Source organism: Palaemon carinicauda, chromosome 35, assembly GCF_036898095.1.
Source record: "Palaemon carinicauda isolate YSFRI2023 chromosome 35, ASM3689809v2, whole genome shotgun sequence".
NCBI lineage: Eukaryota > Metazoa > Arthropoda > Malacostraca > Decapoda > Palaemonidae > Palaemon > Palaemon carinicauda.
Window position 1 is genome coordinate 50,368,031 of NC_090759.1, and position 20,118 is coordinate 50,388,148.

Below are 20,118 nucleotides of genomic sequence, written 5' to 3' on the forward strand. Positions count from 1 at the left end.
ATACATGATAGCACACATTAAAAATAATACACTTACCGTAAAATTCTAAAACTCTTACCATTTTTAGGCTAAGCGTGGGCTAAACATTAAGTACTAAACATTTCAATCCTATAAATGTATAAAACATTATTGTTTCAATTCTTAGCTGCAATAAGGTATAATAAATGCCAAATCCTACTCTTTAAAGTTAGGATTTATATATAAAAAAAATCCTTACAATACAACGAACTTCCGAAGACCACTTTTAGAAAGATTTAACGATAAAAATTCAGAGGACAGTTTAAGTTAACATTCTGATATATTTAGAAAAATTTTCTGCCTAGAAAAATTGAGGTCATAACAAAAGAGAAAAAATAAAATGGAAAAAACCTGAAAAAAAAGAGTAAGCTACAGAGACAAGTCGCAAGAACCGAAAGTAAATAACAATTATGACTGGACTATTAGCCTATAGCTAATATTTTTACCTACTAACGTGGCCACGTAGTTCTAGTACCCCAGCAACGGATAGACAAACTATATATATCACTTCTTTGTTCTTTTCGGTTTTGAGTTAGTAAAGCTTTTATGTTGCCTGACCCATTCGACTCGAGTACTAAAAAAAAAAATGTGGGTAATACATAAATTTTCCTCCATGTTAATCAAGGAAAAAGCAAGGGGTCTCTCCCGAAACAACCAGCAAATAGGATTTTTCTCTTCTAAAACAATCAACCACAACAGATTGTGTTTTTCTCTATCGAAAACAATGAAGATAAAATATCTATTTTTTCATTTCAGAACTATTAATAATGAAAATCATTCCCCTGTAAAAAAATCAACGATAAATATTTAATTTTTTCTCTTGAAAATAGTGATGAAGGCTTTTTTAAATACCTGATATTTTCTTACTTGGTTCTCAGGAGTAAAGGTCTCAACTTCTTGAAGAGGATAGACGACCAGATGGCGTGGACCTATGTCTCATATCCTGTTAATTGTTACATTTAATGACTGAACAATATTAGCTGCTTTTCCTGTTAAGGCAGGTATGGAGAGAGAGAGAGAGAGAGAGAGAGAGAGAGAGAGAGAGAGAGAGAGAGAGAGAGAGAGAGAGAGAATTGGTGTAAATACTTAGATGACAAAGGAACACATACGAGCTGGAATAAAGATTACGTAGGCCATGATAGCATTAGAAGAAAAAAAAACACTGACAGTTTTCGAAGTATAAAAACACAAGATTGTAGCAGATGAGAAAGCAACGGTCATATAAATAAGACTAAAAAGTGGATAACATCCCTCATAGACTTTTCCAAAAGCCAAATACAATACATTTTCAAGTTTTGTTTACCAAACAATACTTATAAAACAATACACATCGAATCACAGAGAAAAGCTTATAGAGGCTATCATATAACACATTTATCCTGTATATTCATCTACAAACATTGCACATATATCTACACAGGTATATAAGCTGTTAACAGATTATAACTTCCACACACATATATATACACACATATATATGTATATATATGTATGCATATATATAAAATTTGTGTCACCTGTTGGTTGCGTGATTTTGTCCAAAATGGTTTAGAATATAATTTCCTCTTATGATCCACAAATATGTTGATGGATGTAATTTTTCATAAAGTAGGGAAAAAAAAGGGTCAACACAAAGACAATGACTTAATCCAATACGACAAAAGCAGCAACCGGCACACTGTGGAGATATATAGGTAAACACAGCAAGTAATAGCCATCTTTTGTGACAAACAAACTTCTAACTATCATCTAGTGACTATTAAACTTCTAGCTAGCCACTAAAACATCTCTCAACTAATAACCTCCACAAGTGTGGTAGTGACTAGGATATGGGTATTTTGGAGGAGAAGTAGCCACAGAGTGTCTAAATATGCCTACTTTACTGGTGGAGAGAGATTTAGATGGAAAATATGGATGTTTAAAATATGATAGTACAACTCGCGCGTGCGCACAACCACACACATATACAGGTTCAAAGATGAATATTTACCTTTACACGCCATGACCCGGACGTTTAAAACCCATACGCAACATGAAAAACACGGACTTAATCCTTAGTAGTGATCAGAGCATTGAAAGCATTTCTCTTGTCATATAAGTTCGTTGCTCGTAGCGAGGAAAGAAAAATTATTCAAGTCATTACTAGTTTTTTATAAACTAAATTCAAATAGAAAATTAGAAATACTATCCAAAATTAAAAGTAAATCAAACAGTAAAATTTTCATTGAATGACCTTTGCGTTTCCAGATACTAACTCTTTACCAATGAACCATCAAGACTGAAGGGCTTATTCCCTGCACAGGTCCGATTCCTGTCGTGAGAGGTAAATATTCATAGGTTTTTCCCTTTAATACAGAGTGATTAGGATACAAGTTCATCTTTAGGAACAAAATATATGTCGAAGCAGTACTTTAGCATGTTACCAACTGTCATCAATTTGCATTTATAAGATCCGTTCAATTCTATAATAACAAAATACACACGCTCTCAGATTTATAATCATTTCAATAAACACAGTACGTAAGCTTAAAATCCACAAAATACACAAATAAAATCATAGTGTGTATGGGCATATGTCTATGTACACATCCATTTGTATAAATATAAGAATACAGTAAATACATAATATGCACATTTAACATGTGCATATACATATATATACAGTATAACCCAATATTTGGTCATAATGTATGCATGGGAATGTTTTGTAAAAATATAATTTTCTGAAAATATCTAGAGAAAAGGTAAAAGTAATTTGCCTGTTGTAAAAACAAAACGATTTAATTGAAAGATAAAAAAGAAAGATTCATCATTTGTGTTAGCTGTGGTAAAATCACTCTTTTTCTTTATACCATACTTGAATCACTTTGTATTGAATACTATGCTAGAAAATAATCCAACAAAGCCAATGCAGCTAGAAGTTGACTAAGTAGATGTTATAACTTTCATTAAAAAAAACCCACTCTATCTAAAAAGCACAGCTAATATTATTGTCATTACTAACCTCAGCTAGAATAAATCTACGGTGATGATACGCTTACCACTTGGCATGCAACCTTTGGTTACGACATCGAGGAGGATATAACAAGCTTAAGCGAGGTTAGGGTCAGTAACAAGATGCAGAAAACATCGTCATTAAACTTGAATTTATTGCAATAAGATGAGAAGCCACAACCAACGTGTGACATCTAAGTCAGAGCTGGTAAGAGAGATTTCATCACAGCGAAATAACCAGGCACTTACACCTTTCATTTATTTGGAATTTTATGTATACATGATTCACATTAAAATTATGTTAATATAAAGGTATATAGCACACAGATAAGGTATATAATGTTACATATTACAAATATTAGACGGAAAAGGTGGAAAATTAGACAAATAAGGAGAAGAAAAAGAGAATCAAGTGAATGGTGTTATTTTACGACGGCTATGGAAGGCAGGTAGAAAGGGGGCCTCAGCACTGGTGGTGGGTTGCTGAAACAAACCTAAAAGGGTGTCTAAGAGAGGTCTCTAACCACACAGACAAGGCTAAATTCGGTGCAGCTTCTGGATCTACTACTCTAGCTGGTTGGTACCCGAGGACAGGTTTGCTCCCCAACCCGCAGCCCCGCTGGACCCCGTGTGAATCATTAATTAGATAAAAAAAACACTGATCATGGAAGACATCATCATATATCATATATCATATATATATATATATATATATATATATATATATATATATATATATATATATATATATATATATATATATATATATATTAGCAGAGATCTTTGAATGAAAGTGGAGACAGATGGAATAAAGAAAGGTTTCAACAGTCTAACAGTGAAAGTCTTGTTTGAAAGATTCCAGAACATAAAACTTATGACGTCACTCACAGGTCAGTCGCCACCGCCTGACCTATACATTACACATGCTGGTTACCTTCACTGCAGCCTGGATTCTCTTTTTCTCTTTCTTTTTCTCTCTTTTTTCTCTCTGCACTCTCCTGGAATGTTTGCAGTCGACGTCAGTAAATATACTCTCTCAGTTCCAGCACAAACAGTCCACGAGGATGACATGATCGATTAGAAAAAAACAGATGGGGCCGCAGACGATCGTGGACGCCCAGGCTGGCGGACAGTGACAAAGCTCACAACATCTTGACTGAAAAGAGTCGAGAGCTCCACATGTGTTTCTAGTCCTCTTAAAACATCATCCAGTCAAAAGTAAGGTCGCGTCATGTTTAGGTGTATGACTATTACTGACATTTTGATAATGTCCAGCCAAATAGAAAGAGAGATATAAGAGGTAGAGAGGGATGATAAAGATAGTACAATTCTGAAAATGACTTTCAGCTGTGATTAAACTTATTATTTTTTTTATGAAATATTAAAAATCTCATTAAAAAACCAATACCACTTTCTTTGAACAGAAAATGAGCAGTACTTGACTTGAGAACGAAACATCAATAATGTTAATCAAAACGTTTCGATTTTTTTTTTTATCTCGGCATTATCAGAATGTCAACAGACGTTAGAGGGAGAGCAAAAGATCAGAGGCAAAAGATGAAAGGCAAGAGCTACTCACGAGTAGAAGTACTATTGAAAATATCCAAAGGTTCAAAAAGAAAGAAAAGAAAAAAATTATGAAATGGCTTTTTTTTTCTTTACTCAAAACTGGCTGATTGGATCACACCACAAAAGGAGGTGAGCAGCCGAATCTGCTACCATCTGGCCTTCCCTGGGTCCTCTAAGAGTTACTAACACGTCTTCATCAGTGGCAGAATCAATGGCAGCACAAAAAAGGAAAAAATAATAAAAAAAATAATTTGCAGTTTCAAGCTGCAAATCCATATCTGCATTATGATGAGCAAGCACGTGACTACTTATAGCTTCGCAGTGTGACCTTTAAGGATAGATATAATGCTATGTATAAAAAGCCGTGGCCATGAGCTCTGGTATGGTCAAGTATAGATCTAGAGGCGGTACTGCTTGCTGGTAAGTCACACATCTACGATTCCTCTAATTATGGAATGAGACTGCTATGATACGCATGAGCAGTTTCTGATTGTTGAAGTCATTCTCAATCAAAGAAGCAGGGCCACACAATGCCCAGCGGTCTACACTAAACATTATTTATTCTCCAAAAGACTTTTCACATGAATTTAAAAACTATTAACGGTGACCAGTGATTATACCATGGCTGTTTATTTAGCTTTATTTCAAATGCAATGCAAAAAATACCTATTCCGTTCTCATTCATTAGTACCTTGCTAGTAGCAATGAGGTAACATAGGCTTTCTTCTACTGCCACTGAGGGGTAGACGTATTCTCATGCACCCAAAAGCCAAAATTGTAAGATTTTAGTGGAAAACCCCAAAAGCATTCTGCTATCACAAGCAGTTCAAGTGTAAAACCAAGAGAGTGTGAAGGAAGATTTGAACAAAATGCAGGCATATTCAGTTTCATAAAAACAGATGAATGTGAAATGCTTTAAAATTGGAACAATATATATATATATATATATATATATATATATATATATATATATATATATATATATATATATATAGATATATATGTATATATATATGTATATATAGTGTATATATATATATATATATATATATATTTTATATATATATATATATATATATATATATATATATATATATATATATATATATATATATATATATATATATATATATATGTATTTCATATATATATATATATATATATATATATATATATATATATATATATATATATATATATATAATATATATATATATATATTTATATATATATATATATATATATATATGTATATATAAATACACATTTCATATATATATTTATTTATATATGTATATATATATACACAAATATACATACATTTATATGTATATACACAAATACACATATATACAGTTCAGTTCAGTTTCATGGATGCCGAACCAGAAAAAGAAGAAGTCTTTATACTGTAACATACGTTTATAAAAGGTGCAAAAGAAAAAAAAATATTGGTCCTTATTGAGAAATATATGTGCTTTTAAAAGGGGGAAATAAAGATTAAAAAATAGGTAAATCAAGAGGAAAAGGTGACAGAGGAGGTCTCATACCGTTGCGGCAAGCGGACTGTCTACTCACCCTCCCTCACGTTCTGGCAACTGTGAGACCGGATATGGCCCACCAGCCAACACAGACAATGTAACAGTAACAATGCGGCCCTACAACTGCTCCTCTGTTGTCATTGGGGTCTGCAGAGGCCATGTAGAGATGATGACACGGGGCAGGGCACGGAGATGGGGTATAGTTTTTTTTTTTTTTTTTTTTTGTATTTAGGGATGGTGCAGCACACTAAGCATTCAGAAGAGTATAAGAGATTTGTGAGCTATGTTAATACAAGATGTTAAGATGGAGAGCTGGTGTTGGCTGGTGGCAACGGGGGTTGGGTCGGAGGGGCACTGATTGCCGGGGAGAACGGCATTTGCAATGATGTGGATGTGAAAAGCGAAAGCGGCAGACTTGCGATCATGGCATGCAGTACATAATCATGCAGCAGAAGCAGTAAAAGTAGCAGTAGCAGTAACAACAACACACTACACTCACACACACACACACACACACTTTCTGGAAGGCTCAGGGTCTCTGCCATCCCCCCACCATCATCCTTGAATAAAGACCAAGGGAAAGACAGGAGCTGTTGGTAGCGGACCCGACCACTCACTCACCTTTTCCCTGTATTGCCTTCGCGAGCTGTCCAGTGACTGGATGAGGTTGGTGGCGTGCCCCAGGAAGAGTGCATAGCATGTGGCACCACATATCATAGACAGCATCGTTAACCACATATCAGTCAACGACTGAGGAGGAAAGCGGCCATACCCAATACAGAGCATATGGGACATGGCCTTAAATAACGCCCAAGAGTATTGCTCTAACCAAAAGACTTCCTGAAAGAGAGAGAGAGAAAGCAACACTGAATAAGTTAGAGAGAAGAATAAAGGAAGGAAAGAGAACACATACCCTCTCCCGATACTGGCGTCGCGAGGAGTCCAAGGACTGGATGAGGTTGGTGGCATGACCGATGAATAGGGCATAGCAGGTGGCGCCAGATATCATGGAGATCATGGTGAGCCACAAATCAGTCAAGTTCTGAGGCGGGAATCGCCCGTACCCAATGCAGAGCATATGAGACATGGCTTTGAAGAATGCCCATGAATACTGCTCCAACCAATGGGACTTCTGTAAGGGTTACAAGTGGTTATTCCCGCATCTACGTGTCATTGTGCTTGTATACAGTCAATGAAATATATGTCTGCGGTATGCATTGAGTGCTACAAAAAATCTACTGCAAGCTCTAAAAAATGAGAATGATTAATATCTCCGGGAGAGTAATCAAAACATTTACAAAGCACATGGATAATAGTCAAAATTACAGTCATTACCATCTACAGTCATACATCTCTACACTAGTAAACAGAAAGCAATAAGTTTTATTACATACCTCAGGCACCATCCTAATATTAATAATAAAACTTGGTTATAACTATACGTAATCACTTTTTTTTTGTCCTATAAAAAAAGCCATGGTCAAGTAAAAAGACAACGAACATTTTGTATACACGTATTGATAAAATATTTTAATGAAATATGAATGTTCGGCTATGTTTACATCAAAAGGAGAAAGCTAGTTTTGTTTTAGGTGTTTCTTTACTAAGCCACCCGTCCCATCTCTATATCTTGCAAATATTTTTCTGTATTTATATTCAATTAAGTGAGAGCCAAAACAAGGTCAAGTACTGCAACTTTTAGCTTACAATGTACTAAAATAGTGAACGTTTCTGCTAAATTATTCAATGACAGAAAAAGGCTATGTTCCATTTTCATCAATGTTTGGAACATCTTAGCTAAACTAGGAGCAGTATTCTTGAACGATTAGCCATACCACAAAACCCATAACAAAACTTGAGTACTTTTTATACTGTATAACTGTTCTGGCAGCAAACAGCACCATGATCAAAACTAACCGCAAATGATGCTGACCGGACCATTCATCAGGAGTTAATCTATGACATTGTAGTTCTTATTGTCATCTGGTTAACAGCAATGGCTGGAACTATAGCATTTAGGAATCCAGTTTTTATTCTAGTTTCATCAGCGCTTGGCGGCTCTCATGTCACCTCGACCACTTTAACTGTCCAGGCTGCCTCGAATCATGGTGACGAGAACAGTACTTTTGGGGTAGAATGTACACTTGGATTTACAAAGGAGTTGAAAAAACTGTCTAACTACGTATTTCTTCTTCTTTTGCTACCATTAATAATTAAAAACGCCTCACTAGACACACAACACATACATTTACCTAATTTAACTATTCTATCATTATTAATATCTTAAATTACGACCTAGGAGTAAGTAGTAATGACCGCTGTGGCCTTGTAGCTCCTCTGAGTCTTCATATTTTCAAACACATTCATATAATTTGAAATCTAATAAACAAACGAATTTTTTTCTTTAAACGCAAAAGAAGTATACTTGTAAACATATCCCTAATACACTTATCATCATATACAAAAAGCACCAACTACCCGGAACTAGGATTTACGAGTAGTAGTTGATGTTCAACCTGCGCTAAAAGAGGGAGAAAAATTTAAATCCTTAACGTTCAGTTTGTATAAGATCACATTTCTCTCTCTTATATGAAAACTTGCAAAATAGTGAGGGCAATAATCCGAGTAGGGAACCTAATTTATTTTTCTTAGTGATACAGGGATTCCTCATAAAAAACGCTAAAAATACATGCTATTTCTATATATATATATATATATATATATATATATATATATATATATATATATATATATATATATATATATATATATATATATAATATATATATATATATATATATATATATATATATATATATATATATATATATATATATATATATATATATATATATATATATATATATATATATATATATATATATATATATATATATATATATATATATATATATATATATATATATATATATATATATATATATATGATATTTAACTATCTACAATGGTTTTCTCTTACCACCTTAAGGTTCAAGTTGAAACATCTCTATATCATTGCAAAATGTGCATAATACCTACAGCATATCTAAGCCCTAAGCAATGTGTCTTTACCATTGGGTGAATATAAAATATAACTATACCTGTTTCAAATACAACTTGGTTTTCCCTTCCCCACCAATCAACAACAACAACTTGCAACCAGCGAGTACTCAAGTGTTTTCCAAAATAGGGTTTAAGTGACAAGTGCCACTCGTGTCTGAACGGCGACACGTGAATATGGACGACGCTATTGCGAGTGACACGAATTGACTAAATAACAGATGCACATCGATACACACAAACAATCCACGAAGTACCTCACGTTTTACTTACCAAGCGACCTTAGTTATGGAGATGGCACTTTTAAGAAAGAAAAAATACAGCTGTAAAGGCTGTCTTTTTTTTTTTTTTTATCTCGTTTTGTCTCCCACCCGTTGACAGATGTCAGAAAAAAAAAAAAAAAAAAAAAAAAAACCAGTATCACCTGTAGCGCTCCCACCCCGCAAGGCCGTCCTTACCTGAAGCTCGTTAATGGCTACCCAGGAATTGGAGGGGAAGCCCTGTAGCATGGGGACGAGGAACTGTAGACACCCCGACCAGTGGCCGATGAGGAGCATCATAGAGATGAGGTTGAAGATGCGCATGAACACGGACGCCATGTTGAGGAACTGTTGAGAATAGGACACGAGGGGCCAAATTTAGGATAGCATCAGCACTTTGCCTCAAAATGCAGGCTGATTCATAAAAGAATATGAAATTAAAAATGAAAAAAAAAATGAAAGTGAGAGAGAAAGAGAGACATTCCAAAAATAAAAAATGCAGTCAATGCAAGAAAAATAAATATTTTGTAGATTAATTGTCATACTAAGAGATACCTCATACAGACTTCTCAGTTTTGTTCATTCATGATGATCTACTATGCCTGTCCTTTTCTATCTAAATTCATTAATCTAAATATATCTGTTTGTTCTATGTAATCTAAATACATATACACTGTATATATATATATATATATATATATATAATATATACATATATATATATATATATATATATATATATATATATATATATATATATATATATATATATATATATATATATATATATATATATATATATATATATATATATATATATATATATATATATATATATATATATATATATATATATATATATATATATATATATATATATATATATATATATATATATATATATATATATATATATATATATATATATATATATATATATATATATATATATAATATATATATATATATATATATATATATATATATATATATATATATATATATATATATATATATATATATATATATATACAACTGTGTATAAACAAGCACACGACGCATACCAACATCCACTCGTATTGACAAAAAGTTAAATTAATGATTTCTACTGTAATTCAATATTCTTGATTTGATTATTCATACAATGAATTCAAAATTGATCTCACTTCTAAACTGATTTCGCTTTGAATCCCGCTATATTTCATCATGAACTTACTACGACTATCCCCCTAATATTGACTACTGAATATTTCATTTACTACTTTTGATAACTTTTTTTTTTTTCTTTGATGGCTGTCTGAGTTAAATTCCGAACACCACCTGACGACAAAAAGACATGTATTTTTGGTCTGGTCTTATATATACAATATCCCCCATCACTGTTTTATCCTAGTGTCCCCTAAACGGTTCCGGCAAAAAAAGAAAAAAGAAAAAAAAAGAAAAAAAAATCAGACTTCCTCTTTCCTCTTCTACTTTTCCACAACCATGATTGAACTCAAACAACAACAACAACAACAACCCCTGTTCCCCCCTCCCCTGATTTTCAAGCATTCGGAATTTAAGATAGACTTTTCTTAGATGCGTTGATTATGGTTCTGTTTTGTGTTCATGTCTTTATTATATAAATATTGATAAATATATATATATTTTTTTTCACCAAGCAATGCTCTGTGTTACATACTGTCATAAGCCAGAAAAGGTCAGTGTGGATATTATCATGCAACATGCAAGACGCAGCCATCTAAAATTCTTTACCTTTCATCCTCTCTTGATTCAATTCTAGGTTTTTTAGACTACTTTTTTTGGCAAGTGTCACCGAGAATGGTGTTACAGTTACTCTCACTACTGCATCAATGGAATTATCTTCATTACTGTATTAATACAGCTATCTTCACCACCACATTAATACAGAGATCTTGACCACTACATTAATGCAGTTACCTTCATTACTACACTGATACAGATCTCCTCTCTGATGCTCTCTACTGTATCAAAGCAGTAACTCCTGACTGCATTAATGCAGTTATCCTGACTTCCACATTAATGCAGCCATCTTCACTATTCTATTATCACAGAGGTCATCCATATTGCATTAATGCAGTGGAACTATGACCTGGATTTATTCAGTGATCTTTATTACTGTATAAATACAGATCCTCATTGCTGTATTAATGCAGTTACATTCAGTACTGCACTAACATCGTGATCCTCCCTATAGTATTAATACAGAGATTATCCCAACTGAATTAATACCGAGATCCTCACGAGTACATTAATGAAGTAATCCTCAAGACTGCAGGAATACAAAAGCTGTTAGCAGAGACACTTCTCCATCACTTTCTCTCCCACACTTGCTCTAAGAAAGTCTTCAAGCAGACACGCAAACTAGATGTGAGACTTGGCAACTGATTTGAGAATTCTAGGCGTCACTACCACGTTAATTCTAAGCTTCACTTTCTCTGAAATAAAAGCGGGATCCTAACTCTATGGTAGGCATGATCTAAGGCACTCGAAAGAAGTTAGGACTATAGCAGCCATAATTTTGAGTCATTCGCGGGTACAGCTCTTGACCTAAATCTCTCAAGAGGTTCGTGAGATGGGTGTCTGACATCTCACTTTTAGCATTTCTTGTTTACAAGGGTGAGTTGGGGGGGGGGGGGTGTTAAGGGCTTCAAGTCATATGGGTATTATTGAAATATATATTTCTTAAAAGTTTTTATAACATTAACATGAGTTAGGGCTTTCGTGGAGTCTCCATGTGCGATAGTTCTAATAATGACAATTCACACCAAACTACTACTTAAAATTCTTTTGGACACATATTTCGATATCATCAGTTCAATTGGTGATAGTTTTGAATTTCTCTTATTTTAACGGCTTTTCCAAAGGTTAATCTATTATAAAGCAACGTAATTTAATTTCAAGTACACTCACGAAAGTGGCCCTAAAATGTTATCTGGTTTTGGATGAAAATTTATTGAGTCCAGAAGTGAGAAAAAGATAAAACCTGCAAAGGACTAGCGGCTGCTTCGAACCCTGGGCTCTACTTACATCTTTTAATCACTATTTTGGCGTCATTGCGTTGCTAAAGTTATATAGTAAGCTTTTCCGTGAGTAAGGAGCCCCTCTCATTCCGAGTAATTAATGATCTCGAGTTTAGGATTCAGAAAAGCATAATATGGATTCTTGGATTTAGCAACTTATCACAATAGATTTTGGATAATTGCCCGAAATTATATAAAAAAGAAAAAAAAAATAACAAATTTAACTGCCCCCGAATCAATTATCTATGTCTTTTTCCTTATCATAAAAAGACTATTATTTAGCTTTAGCATATTGTGCTATATCAATTTGAAATACAATAAAATTAATTAAGTGATATTCGACTCAAAAAAAAAAAAAAAAGATAAATCAAAACGATAAATATTTCAACGATCATTTAATAACCAAAACTATTTTAAACTCATGATTCTATGCCTTAACTTGGTGATTTCATTTTCAAAAAATTCTTTGACGAGGTGTGACATCAATCGTTCTGGGTGTTCCTATATGTTACTTTATTTCGTATAACCTCATCATCATGTGATAGTCTATTGGGGTGACCCCTACATGCTATTTTATTTCACATTATGTCAGCGTCATGTAACAATAATTCTATGTGACCCCTACATTTCATGTGCGTCATTTACCTATCGTTCTGGGTGACCCATGCATGTTTCACTATTCCGTATAACGTTAGCACCATAAACAACCATTCTTTAAAGTGAATTCTGGAGGTACGACATTGGATATAACGTCATTTCCATGTAACAATCATTCCGGGTGACCCCTGCATAAGTTATTCCACATTTGGTCAGCGTCATGAAACAGTAACAGTAATTCTGGGTGACCCCTGCATGTTATGTTATTCCACACTATGTCAGCGTCATGTAAAAATAAACCAATGTGACCCTTACATGTAACATTATGTCACATATTGTCTACTTCATGTAACTAATATTCGACTATTGCATATCTCGTTATGCCGCATAACTTTAGTGTCATGAAACCATCCTTCTTTTAATCGAGTCCTTAAGGTACATTATTCTATTATAAAGTTTAACCCTGTAACAATAATCCGGGGCGGTCCCTATATGTTACGTTAATCCATACAATGTCAGCATTAAGTAGCAATAATTCCAATTGGTCCTTATATGTTTTTATTCCACATGTCAGCGTCATGTAACAGTACAGTAATTCTGGGTGACCCAATGATGTCAAACCTAAGTAAAAATCATGTGAAGTTACGCGTGTAACGTTTACGCCATGAAACAACGTAAGTCACCTCTGTATGTTATGTAATTTCATATAATATCATTACCATGTAACGACCATTCCAAGTGAGCCCTAAATATTCCGATGATTTAATTAACGTCAGCATCAAATAAGTATAATTTAGGGTTACCCCATCATGTTAAGATATTCAGTATGATGTTAAAAGAAATGTTAAAACTATTCTTGGCGACCCTTGTATGCTATTATTCCATTTAACATCGGATTTACTTAATAACAATTCTGGGTAACTTCATTACGTTACGCCATTCATTTCAAAATCTGCATTACGTAATAATAATTTTAGGTGACTTTGTATACTAAAATTTTCCTAAAGAAATCAAGATTACAAAACAAGAACTATGTGTGACTACCGTAAATAGTTATAATGTGTGATACCGGCGTTATGTAATAATTACTCTAGGTGACTTTGTATATCATGTTATTTCGTATAACATCAGCATTATCAAGCAATAATTCTGTGTGACCAAGGCATAATAAGTGATTTCGTTTAACATCAGCGTCATGTAACAACCATTTTGGCGGAGTTCTACATATCAAGTCATTCTACATAACGTCACTGACAAGTATCAAACATTCTTGGTGACTTCAGTATATAACGTTAGCGTCGTGGAACAATCCTCCTGGGTGACTCAGAAATGTTACGTTATCCGCATTGTCTCAACATTATGTTTTAACCATCGTTTTGGGTGTCTTCTGGACGTTGTTATTCCGTTTGGTGTCAGCCGTGACAATTATTATGTTATGGTTTTTAAGATGATAACAGCACCTTATAATAATCATCCTGGATAACTTCTATATGTCGCTTTATTATGTATCATGTCAGCGGTAAATATCATTCTGGGTGTCCCTTGCATGTTAAGTTACTCAAAATAATGTCAAGAGTCCTGCAATAATATTCTGGGTGACTTTGGTTAAGTTTCATTATCACGTCTCCTGTTAGTAGTCAAATTATTTGTGTGGACTCCTGCATTCCGCATTAGTCCTTATAACGTCAGTGTCCTGTAATGATCCTATATAAATCACTCTTGGGGATCCCTGCATGTTGCTATTGCAAGTAACGCCGGTATCATGTAAGGATTCTTCCGGATGGTCTATGGTAACAATTATTCTGGGAGACCTTTGGATGTTACATTACTTTGTAAAACTTCTTCCTCATTCTGGGTGAATTCTGTGCGTTACCTTACAAGGGTTACCTGCCCTGAACTTTATTCCACATGGATAAATATTCTTCATAAATTTGTATATTTCCCAAATAAACTCTTCAATAATCTAGAGCTAATGTGGAAGACGTCCTTTCAAGAGACGCGTCTAAATAATGCTGCATGATAGAATCTAGCAAATTATCCTCTTCTACGTACATTTAAGCCCAAACCACTGAGAAACGTTATTAAGATTTATTTAACAAAAGGCCTACTGAATCAAATAAGGGATGAGTTGATTTTAAAAAGTATATATTATATATATATATATATATATATATATATATATATATATATATATATATATATATATATATATATATATATAATATATATATATATATATATATATATATATATATATATATATATATATATATATATATATATATATATATATATATATATGAACAAATGAAGACAGTCGTGAAGTCCCCTTTGCTAAAAAAGACATCGAGATTAAATAAAAAGGAAGTTCATAAAAAATAGGAACTTCAAAGGCAGGCTATTCTTATAATAATAACGGTAATAATGATAATAATTAGAACTGAATTGAGGAAAATTCTCTAATACAGATCACATCAAGAAAATCGTGAAGTAAAAAGGAGAAAACCATAAGGTTGAAAATGGTTACTTCTGACAACGTAACCAGTATTAATTTAAGACAAAAAAAAATTAAATGAAAATAAGAATGAAAGAAGTCCCCATCCTAATAGGTTGGTTATTAGTTTTAAAAACTCTCTCGAGAGAGCTACCTCAATATAAATATATTCTTTTTGAAGATCTTTAATTTTTTTCCCCTTTAATTTTGAAGCCTGGAACTCGATGCACAAGTCCGTTTATGTCTCTCTTATTCAATAACTTGATTCTGATCATCCATAGTGTAGTACGAGGCACCTGGCATCAGACATCCACGTCCGCCCTCCGGAGCTCAAGGAGCCATCACCTCGTTCGGCGGGGCTTCGAAGCCGTTGGCTAGAGAGATAGAGAGATAGAGACAGAGAGACAGAGACAGAGATTCTGATGGCGGGAAGCCATTTTGGGACGGCGCGGCATGTACGAGGAGCGTGTGTAGGGTGGTGGTGTTCACAATCAGACGGCCATTCCGGCGGGAGAGTTAATAATGATGATCAGTCAGAATGAGGGTGATGATGATGATGATGATGATGGAGATTCATGATACACAATGCTGATGATGAGGAGGAGGCCATGCAGCGTTGACACTACTGGACCATGGATGTTCGCTGCAGCTTTTTTTCTTTATTGATTATTTTCTGTCTCTATACTTGGGGGCAGGCCAAGGCAAAAAAGTTACAGCAGAAGCCTGCTCGCGCTGCCAAAATGAAGATATCTTGATAGCAAAAAATACTGATGAATATATCTGGCAATTAAAAAAAAAATCTGTTTAAAGAGAAAAAAAAAACAATTTGATGAGGAAGAAAGCGGACAACCAAACATGCAACAACAAAGCCAAACACTGAAAGCGGAAGCAAACATTGACACAGAGACACAGAGAAGTCCAGACAGGCTAGATAGGCAGGCAGGGTCTTAAAAGGAGGGTACTGTACATCTGAAGGGAAATAGGGTTCAATTTACCTTAAAAAATGGAATATTGTATAGTTTGCACGACTTCCTTTTCCGTTTGTTCAGGGCATCTGAGCCACCAGCCGCACTCCTTCTCTCACTGTGCTTTTTTCGATGGTTCTTAAGTATCTAGAACCGAAGAGAAGAGTAAAAGGCAAAGGGGTAAAGACCAGGTGAGGAGAGAAAAAAAGGCAAGTCAGAAAAAAACAGATCCGCGTGGCTTGTCGGGTTGATGTTGTTGGTTTCTGCTGAGTCCAAGACTAAGCTTCTTTCAAATGTTTATACACGAGCACAGGCCTGCCTCACACTGTCTACCTACTAAAATCTACAGGTATAGTACAGTACACGACAAAACCTCAGAAATGAACATCATCAATCAACATCATCATCATCTTCATCAACATCATTAGGATCATCATCGTCACAATTTATCACCCCTAAGCTCAGTCAGTGGTGCAAAATGGACTCAGCCCAGATAAGGGAGAACAAAAAAAGGCCCTGAATCAGACAGGAAAGGAGCCATAGGAGGTTCAATTTCATTGGAGATTGGCACAGACGTTGCATAGTACACAGCTGCTGTTGGCCTTGTGGCTGAGTTTGGTTGGCTGGTTGGCTGGCTGACGGTGGCTCAGGTGGGAGGAGCTAGGAAATGATAAAAATGCCCTAAACTAAAGTAAAAAAATTGACAAAATAGCACTAAATCTAAATAAAAAATAAAAAAACTGGTAAGTCATAAAATGAAACAAGGCATTGATAAAATAACGTTAAATAGAAAAGGGTAAATATAATAGTCCTAAAATGAAGTTAGTAATAGATTGGATAGCCATTAACTGACAATATAAATTGATAGAATAACCCACAACAGAGGTATAGAACTCAAAAAAAAAAAAAAAAAAAAAAAAAAAAAAAAAAAAAAAAACTGAGGTATACAAATGAAAATACAACAAATAACTGAAGAATGGAACTCTTAAAACACACCTTAGCTGAAAAAAAAACTCAAAACAACCTTCATCTGGTCAAACCAACCCTAAAACATTTATTAACAAAGGAAAAAAAACTGAAAAAGTGCATACTAAGGTCCTATATTGGTCAAATAAACTATAACTAAGGCATATTACATAAAAAACTCCCTTAACTGAGACAAACTTTATATGAAACAGAGACGTGATAACAAAAACTTGTCCATCCATAATTAAAGCAATCCCCCCCCCAAAAAAAAACCTAGTGAAAAACAGAAAAATAACTCTCCTAAAAAATAGAAATACAAAAATTTCAACCGACACACATAACTGATAAAGATTCTGAACTGGAGAACAATGATATATCAACCCTTAGCTGAAGCACCTAACTGATAGGCCATTCCATATAAAAGACGCAAGGCTCATAAAACAACCTTTAACTTGAAGACATAACAAATTGAACTACCTATAACAAAGGACCAACACTCTTAACACTACCCCCTAATCGAGAAAGATAACTATTATATACAACCTTTAAGTAACAGAACTAATATAACTGATTAAACAATATATATCTGCGAGTCAAGAACTGATGAAATAATCCTTAAATCTAACTCTCAACAAATAAAATAATACTCAACTATGGACTAATACTAATATAACAACCGCTAGCTAAAACAGGAAACTACATAATCTTCTATCTGGTGTTCACAAATAATAAAACAATTTAACTAAGCAAAAAAAATTATAAAAACCCGTAACTGAGAATGAAAATTGATAAAATAACCATTAACTAAGCAATAGAATTGATATAATAACCCTAAACTGAGGAAGAAAATTGATAAAATAACCATTAACAAAGTAATAGAATTAATAAACAACCCTGAACTGAGCAAAAAAAATGATAAAATAACCATTAACTAAGCAATAGAATTGATAAAACAACAATAAACTGAGCAAGAGAACTGATAAAATTACCATTAACTGAGCAATAGAATTAATAAGACAACCCTAAACTAGAGAAAAAAATCAATATATTAACCGTTAACTAAGCACTAAAACTACTAAAACAACGCTAAATTGGGGAAGAAAATTGATAAAATTTCCATTACCTAGCAATAGAATTGATAAAAACCCCAAAACTGAGCAAGAAAATTGATAAAATAACCATTACCTAATCAAGAGAGTTGATAAAAACTCTAAACTGAGAAATAAAATTGATAAAATAACCATTAACTGATAATAGAATTAATATAAAAACACTAAACTGGAGAAGAAAATTGATAAAATAACCATCAACTATGCAAAAGAATTGATAAAACAACCATAAATTGATCAAGAAAATTGATGAAATAACTATTACTAATCAATAGAATTGATAAAACAACCCTAAACTAAGCAAGGAAATTGATAAAATAACCGTTAACTAAGCAATAAAATTGATAAAACAACCCTCATCTGGACAGGAAAATTGATAAAATAAATATTACTAATCAATAGAATTGATAAAACCACCCTAAACTAAGCAAGGAAATTGATAAATAACTATTAACTGAACAATAGAATTGATAAACAACCCTAAACTAAGCAAGAAAATTGGTAAAATAACCATTAACTAAGCAATAGAATTGATAAAACAACCCTAAACTGGGGAAGAAAATTGATAAAATATCCATAACCTAGAAATAGAATTGATAAAAGAACCCAAACTGAGCAAGAGAATTAATAAAACAACCCTAAACTGGACAAGAAAATTTATATAATAACCATCAACTACGTACTAGAATTGATAAAACAACCCTAAATTGATCAAGAAAATTGATAAAATTACCATTAATAAATAGAAATGATAAAACAACAATAAACTGAGCAAGAAAATTGATCAAATAACCAGGCAAGAGAACTGATAAAACAACCCTAAACTGGGCAAGAAAATTAATAAAATAACCATCATCTAAGCAATACAAATGATTAAACAACCCTAAACAGAGTAAGAAAATTTCTAAAAATAACCACTAACTAAGCTACAGAATTGATAAAATACTCCTGAAACTGAGCAAGAAAATTGATAAAATAGCCATTAACTAATCAATGGAATTGATAAAACAACCCTGAACTGAGTAAGAAAATTTATAAAATAACCATTAACTAACCAACAGAATTGATAAAACAAACCTAAACTGGGCAAGAAAATTGATAAAATAACCATTAAATAAGCAACAAAATTGACAAAATTACCCTGAACTAAATAAGAAAATTGATAAAAAACATTAACTAAGCAATAGAATTGATAAAACCCTAAACTGATCAAGAAAAATTGATAAAATAACCATTAACTAAACAATACAATTGATAAAACAATCCTAATCTGGACAGGAAAATTGATAAAATAACCAAAAACTAAGCTACAGAATTGATAAAACAACCCTAAACTGAGCAAGAAAATTGACATAATAACCAAACTAGGCAAGAGAATTGATAAAACAACCCCAAACTGAGCAAGAAAATTGATAAAATAACCATTAACTATGCAATATGATTGATAAAACAACCCTAAACTGAGCAAGAAAATTGACAAAATAACCAAACTAGGCAAGAGAAT

General features: G+C 33.3%; 1 protein-coding gene across 7 annotated transcripts in view; it reads right to left on the bottom strand.

Moving 5' to 3' along the window:
• The window catches only part of Ih (hyperpolarization activated cyclic nucleotide gated potassium channel Ih), a 157,281-nt gene that overhangs the window by 101,573 nt on the left and 35,590 nt on the right, over positions 1 to 20,118 (bottom strand). For 4 of the 7 annotated variants that reach the window (XR_011041209.1, XM_068359003.1, XM_068359002.1 and 1 more), the window contains 3 exons: positions 16,570 to 16,686; positions 9,638 to 9,787; positions 7,033 to 7,251 (listed from right to left, as the gene is read on the bottom strand). Coding sequence is in view for 6 of the 7 variants with exons in the window: in XM_068359003.1 (XP_068215104.1) it covers positions 7,033 to 7,251; positions 9,638 to 9,787; positions 16,570 to 16,686 (486 nt within the window). In the remaining variant the exon portion in view is untranslated. Of the gene's footprint in view, positions 1 to 6,740; positions 6,960 to 7,032; positions 7,252 to 9,637; positions 9,788 to 16,569; positions 16,687 to 20,118 lie in introns of all 7 variants that reach the window. The other 3 variants (XM_068359005.1, XM_068359004.1, XM_068359001.1) reach the window with 2 other exon arrangements.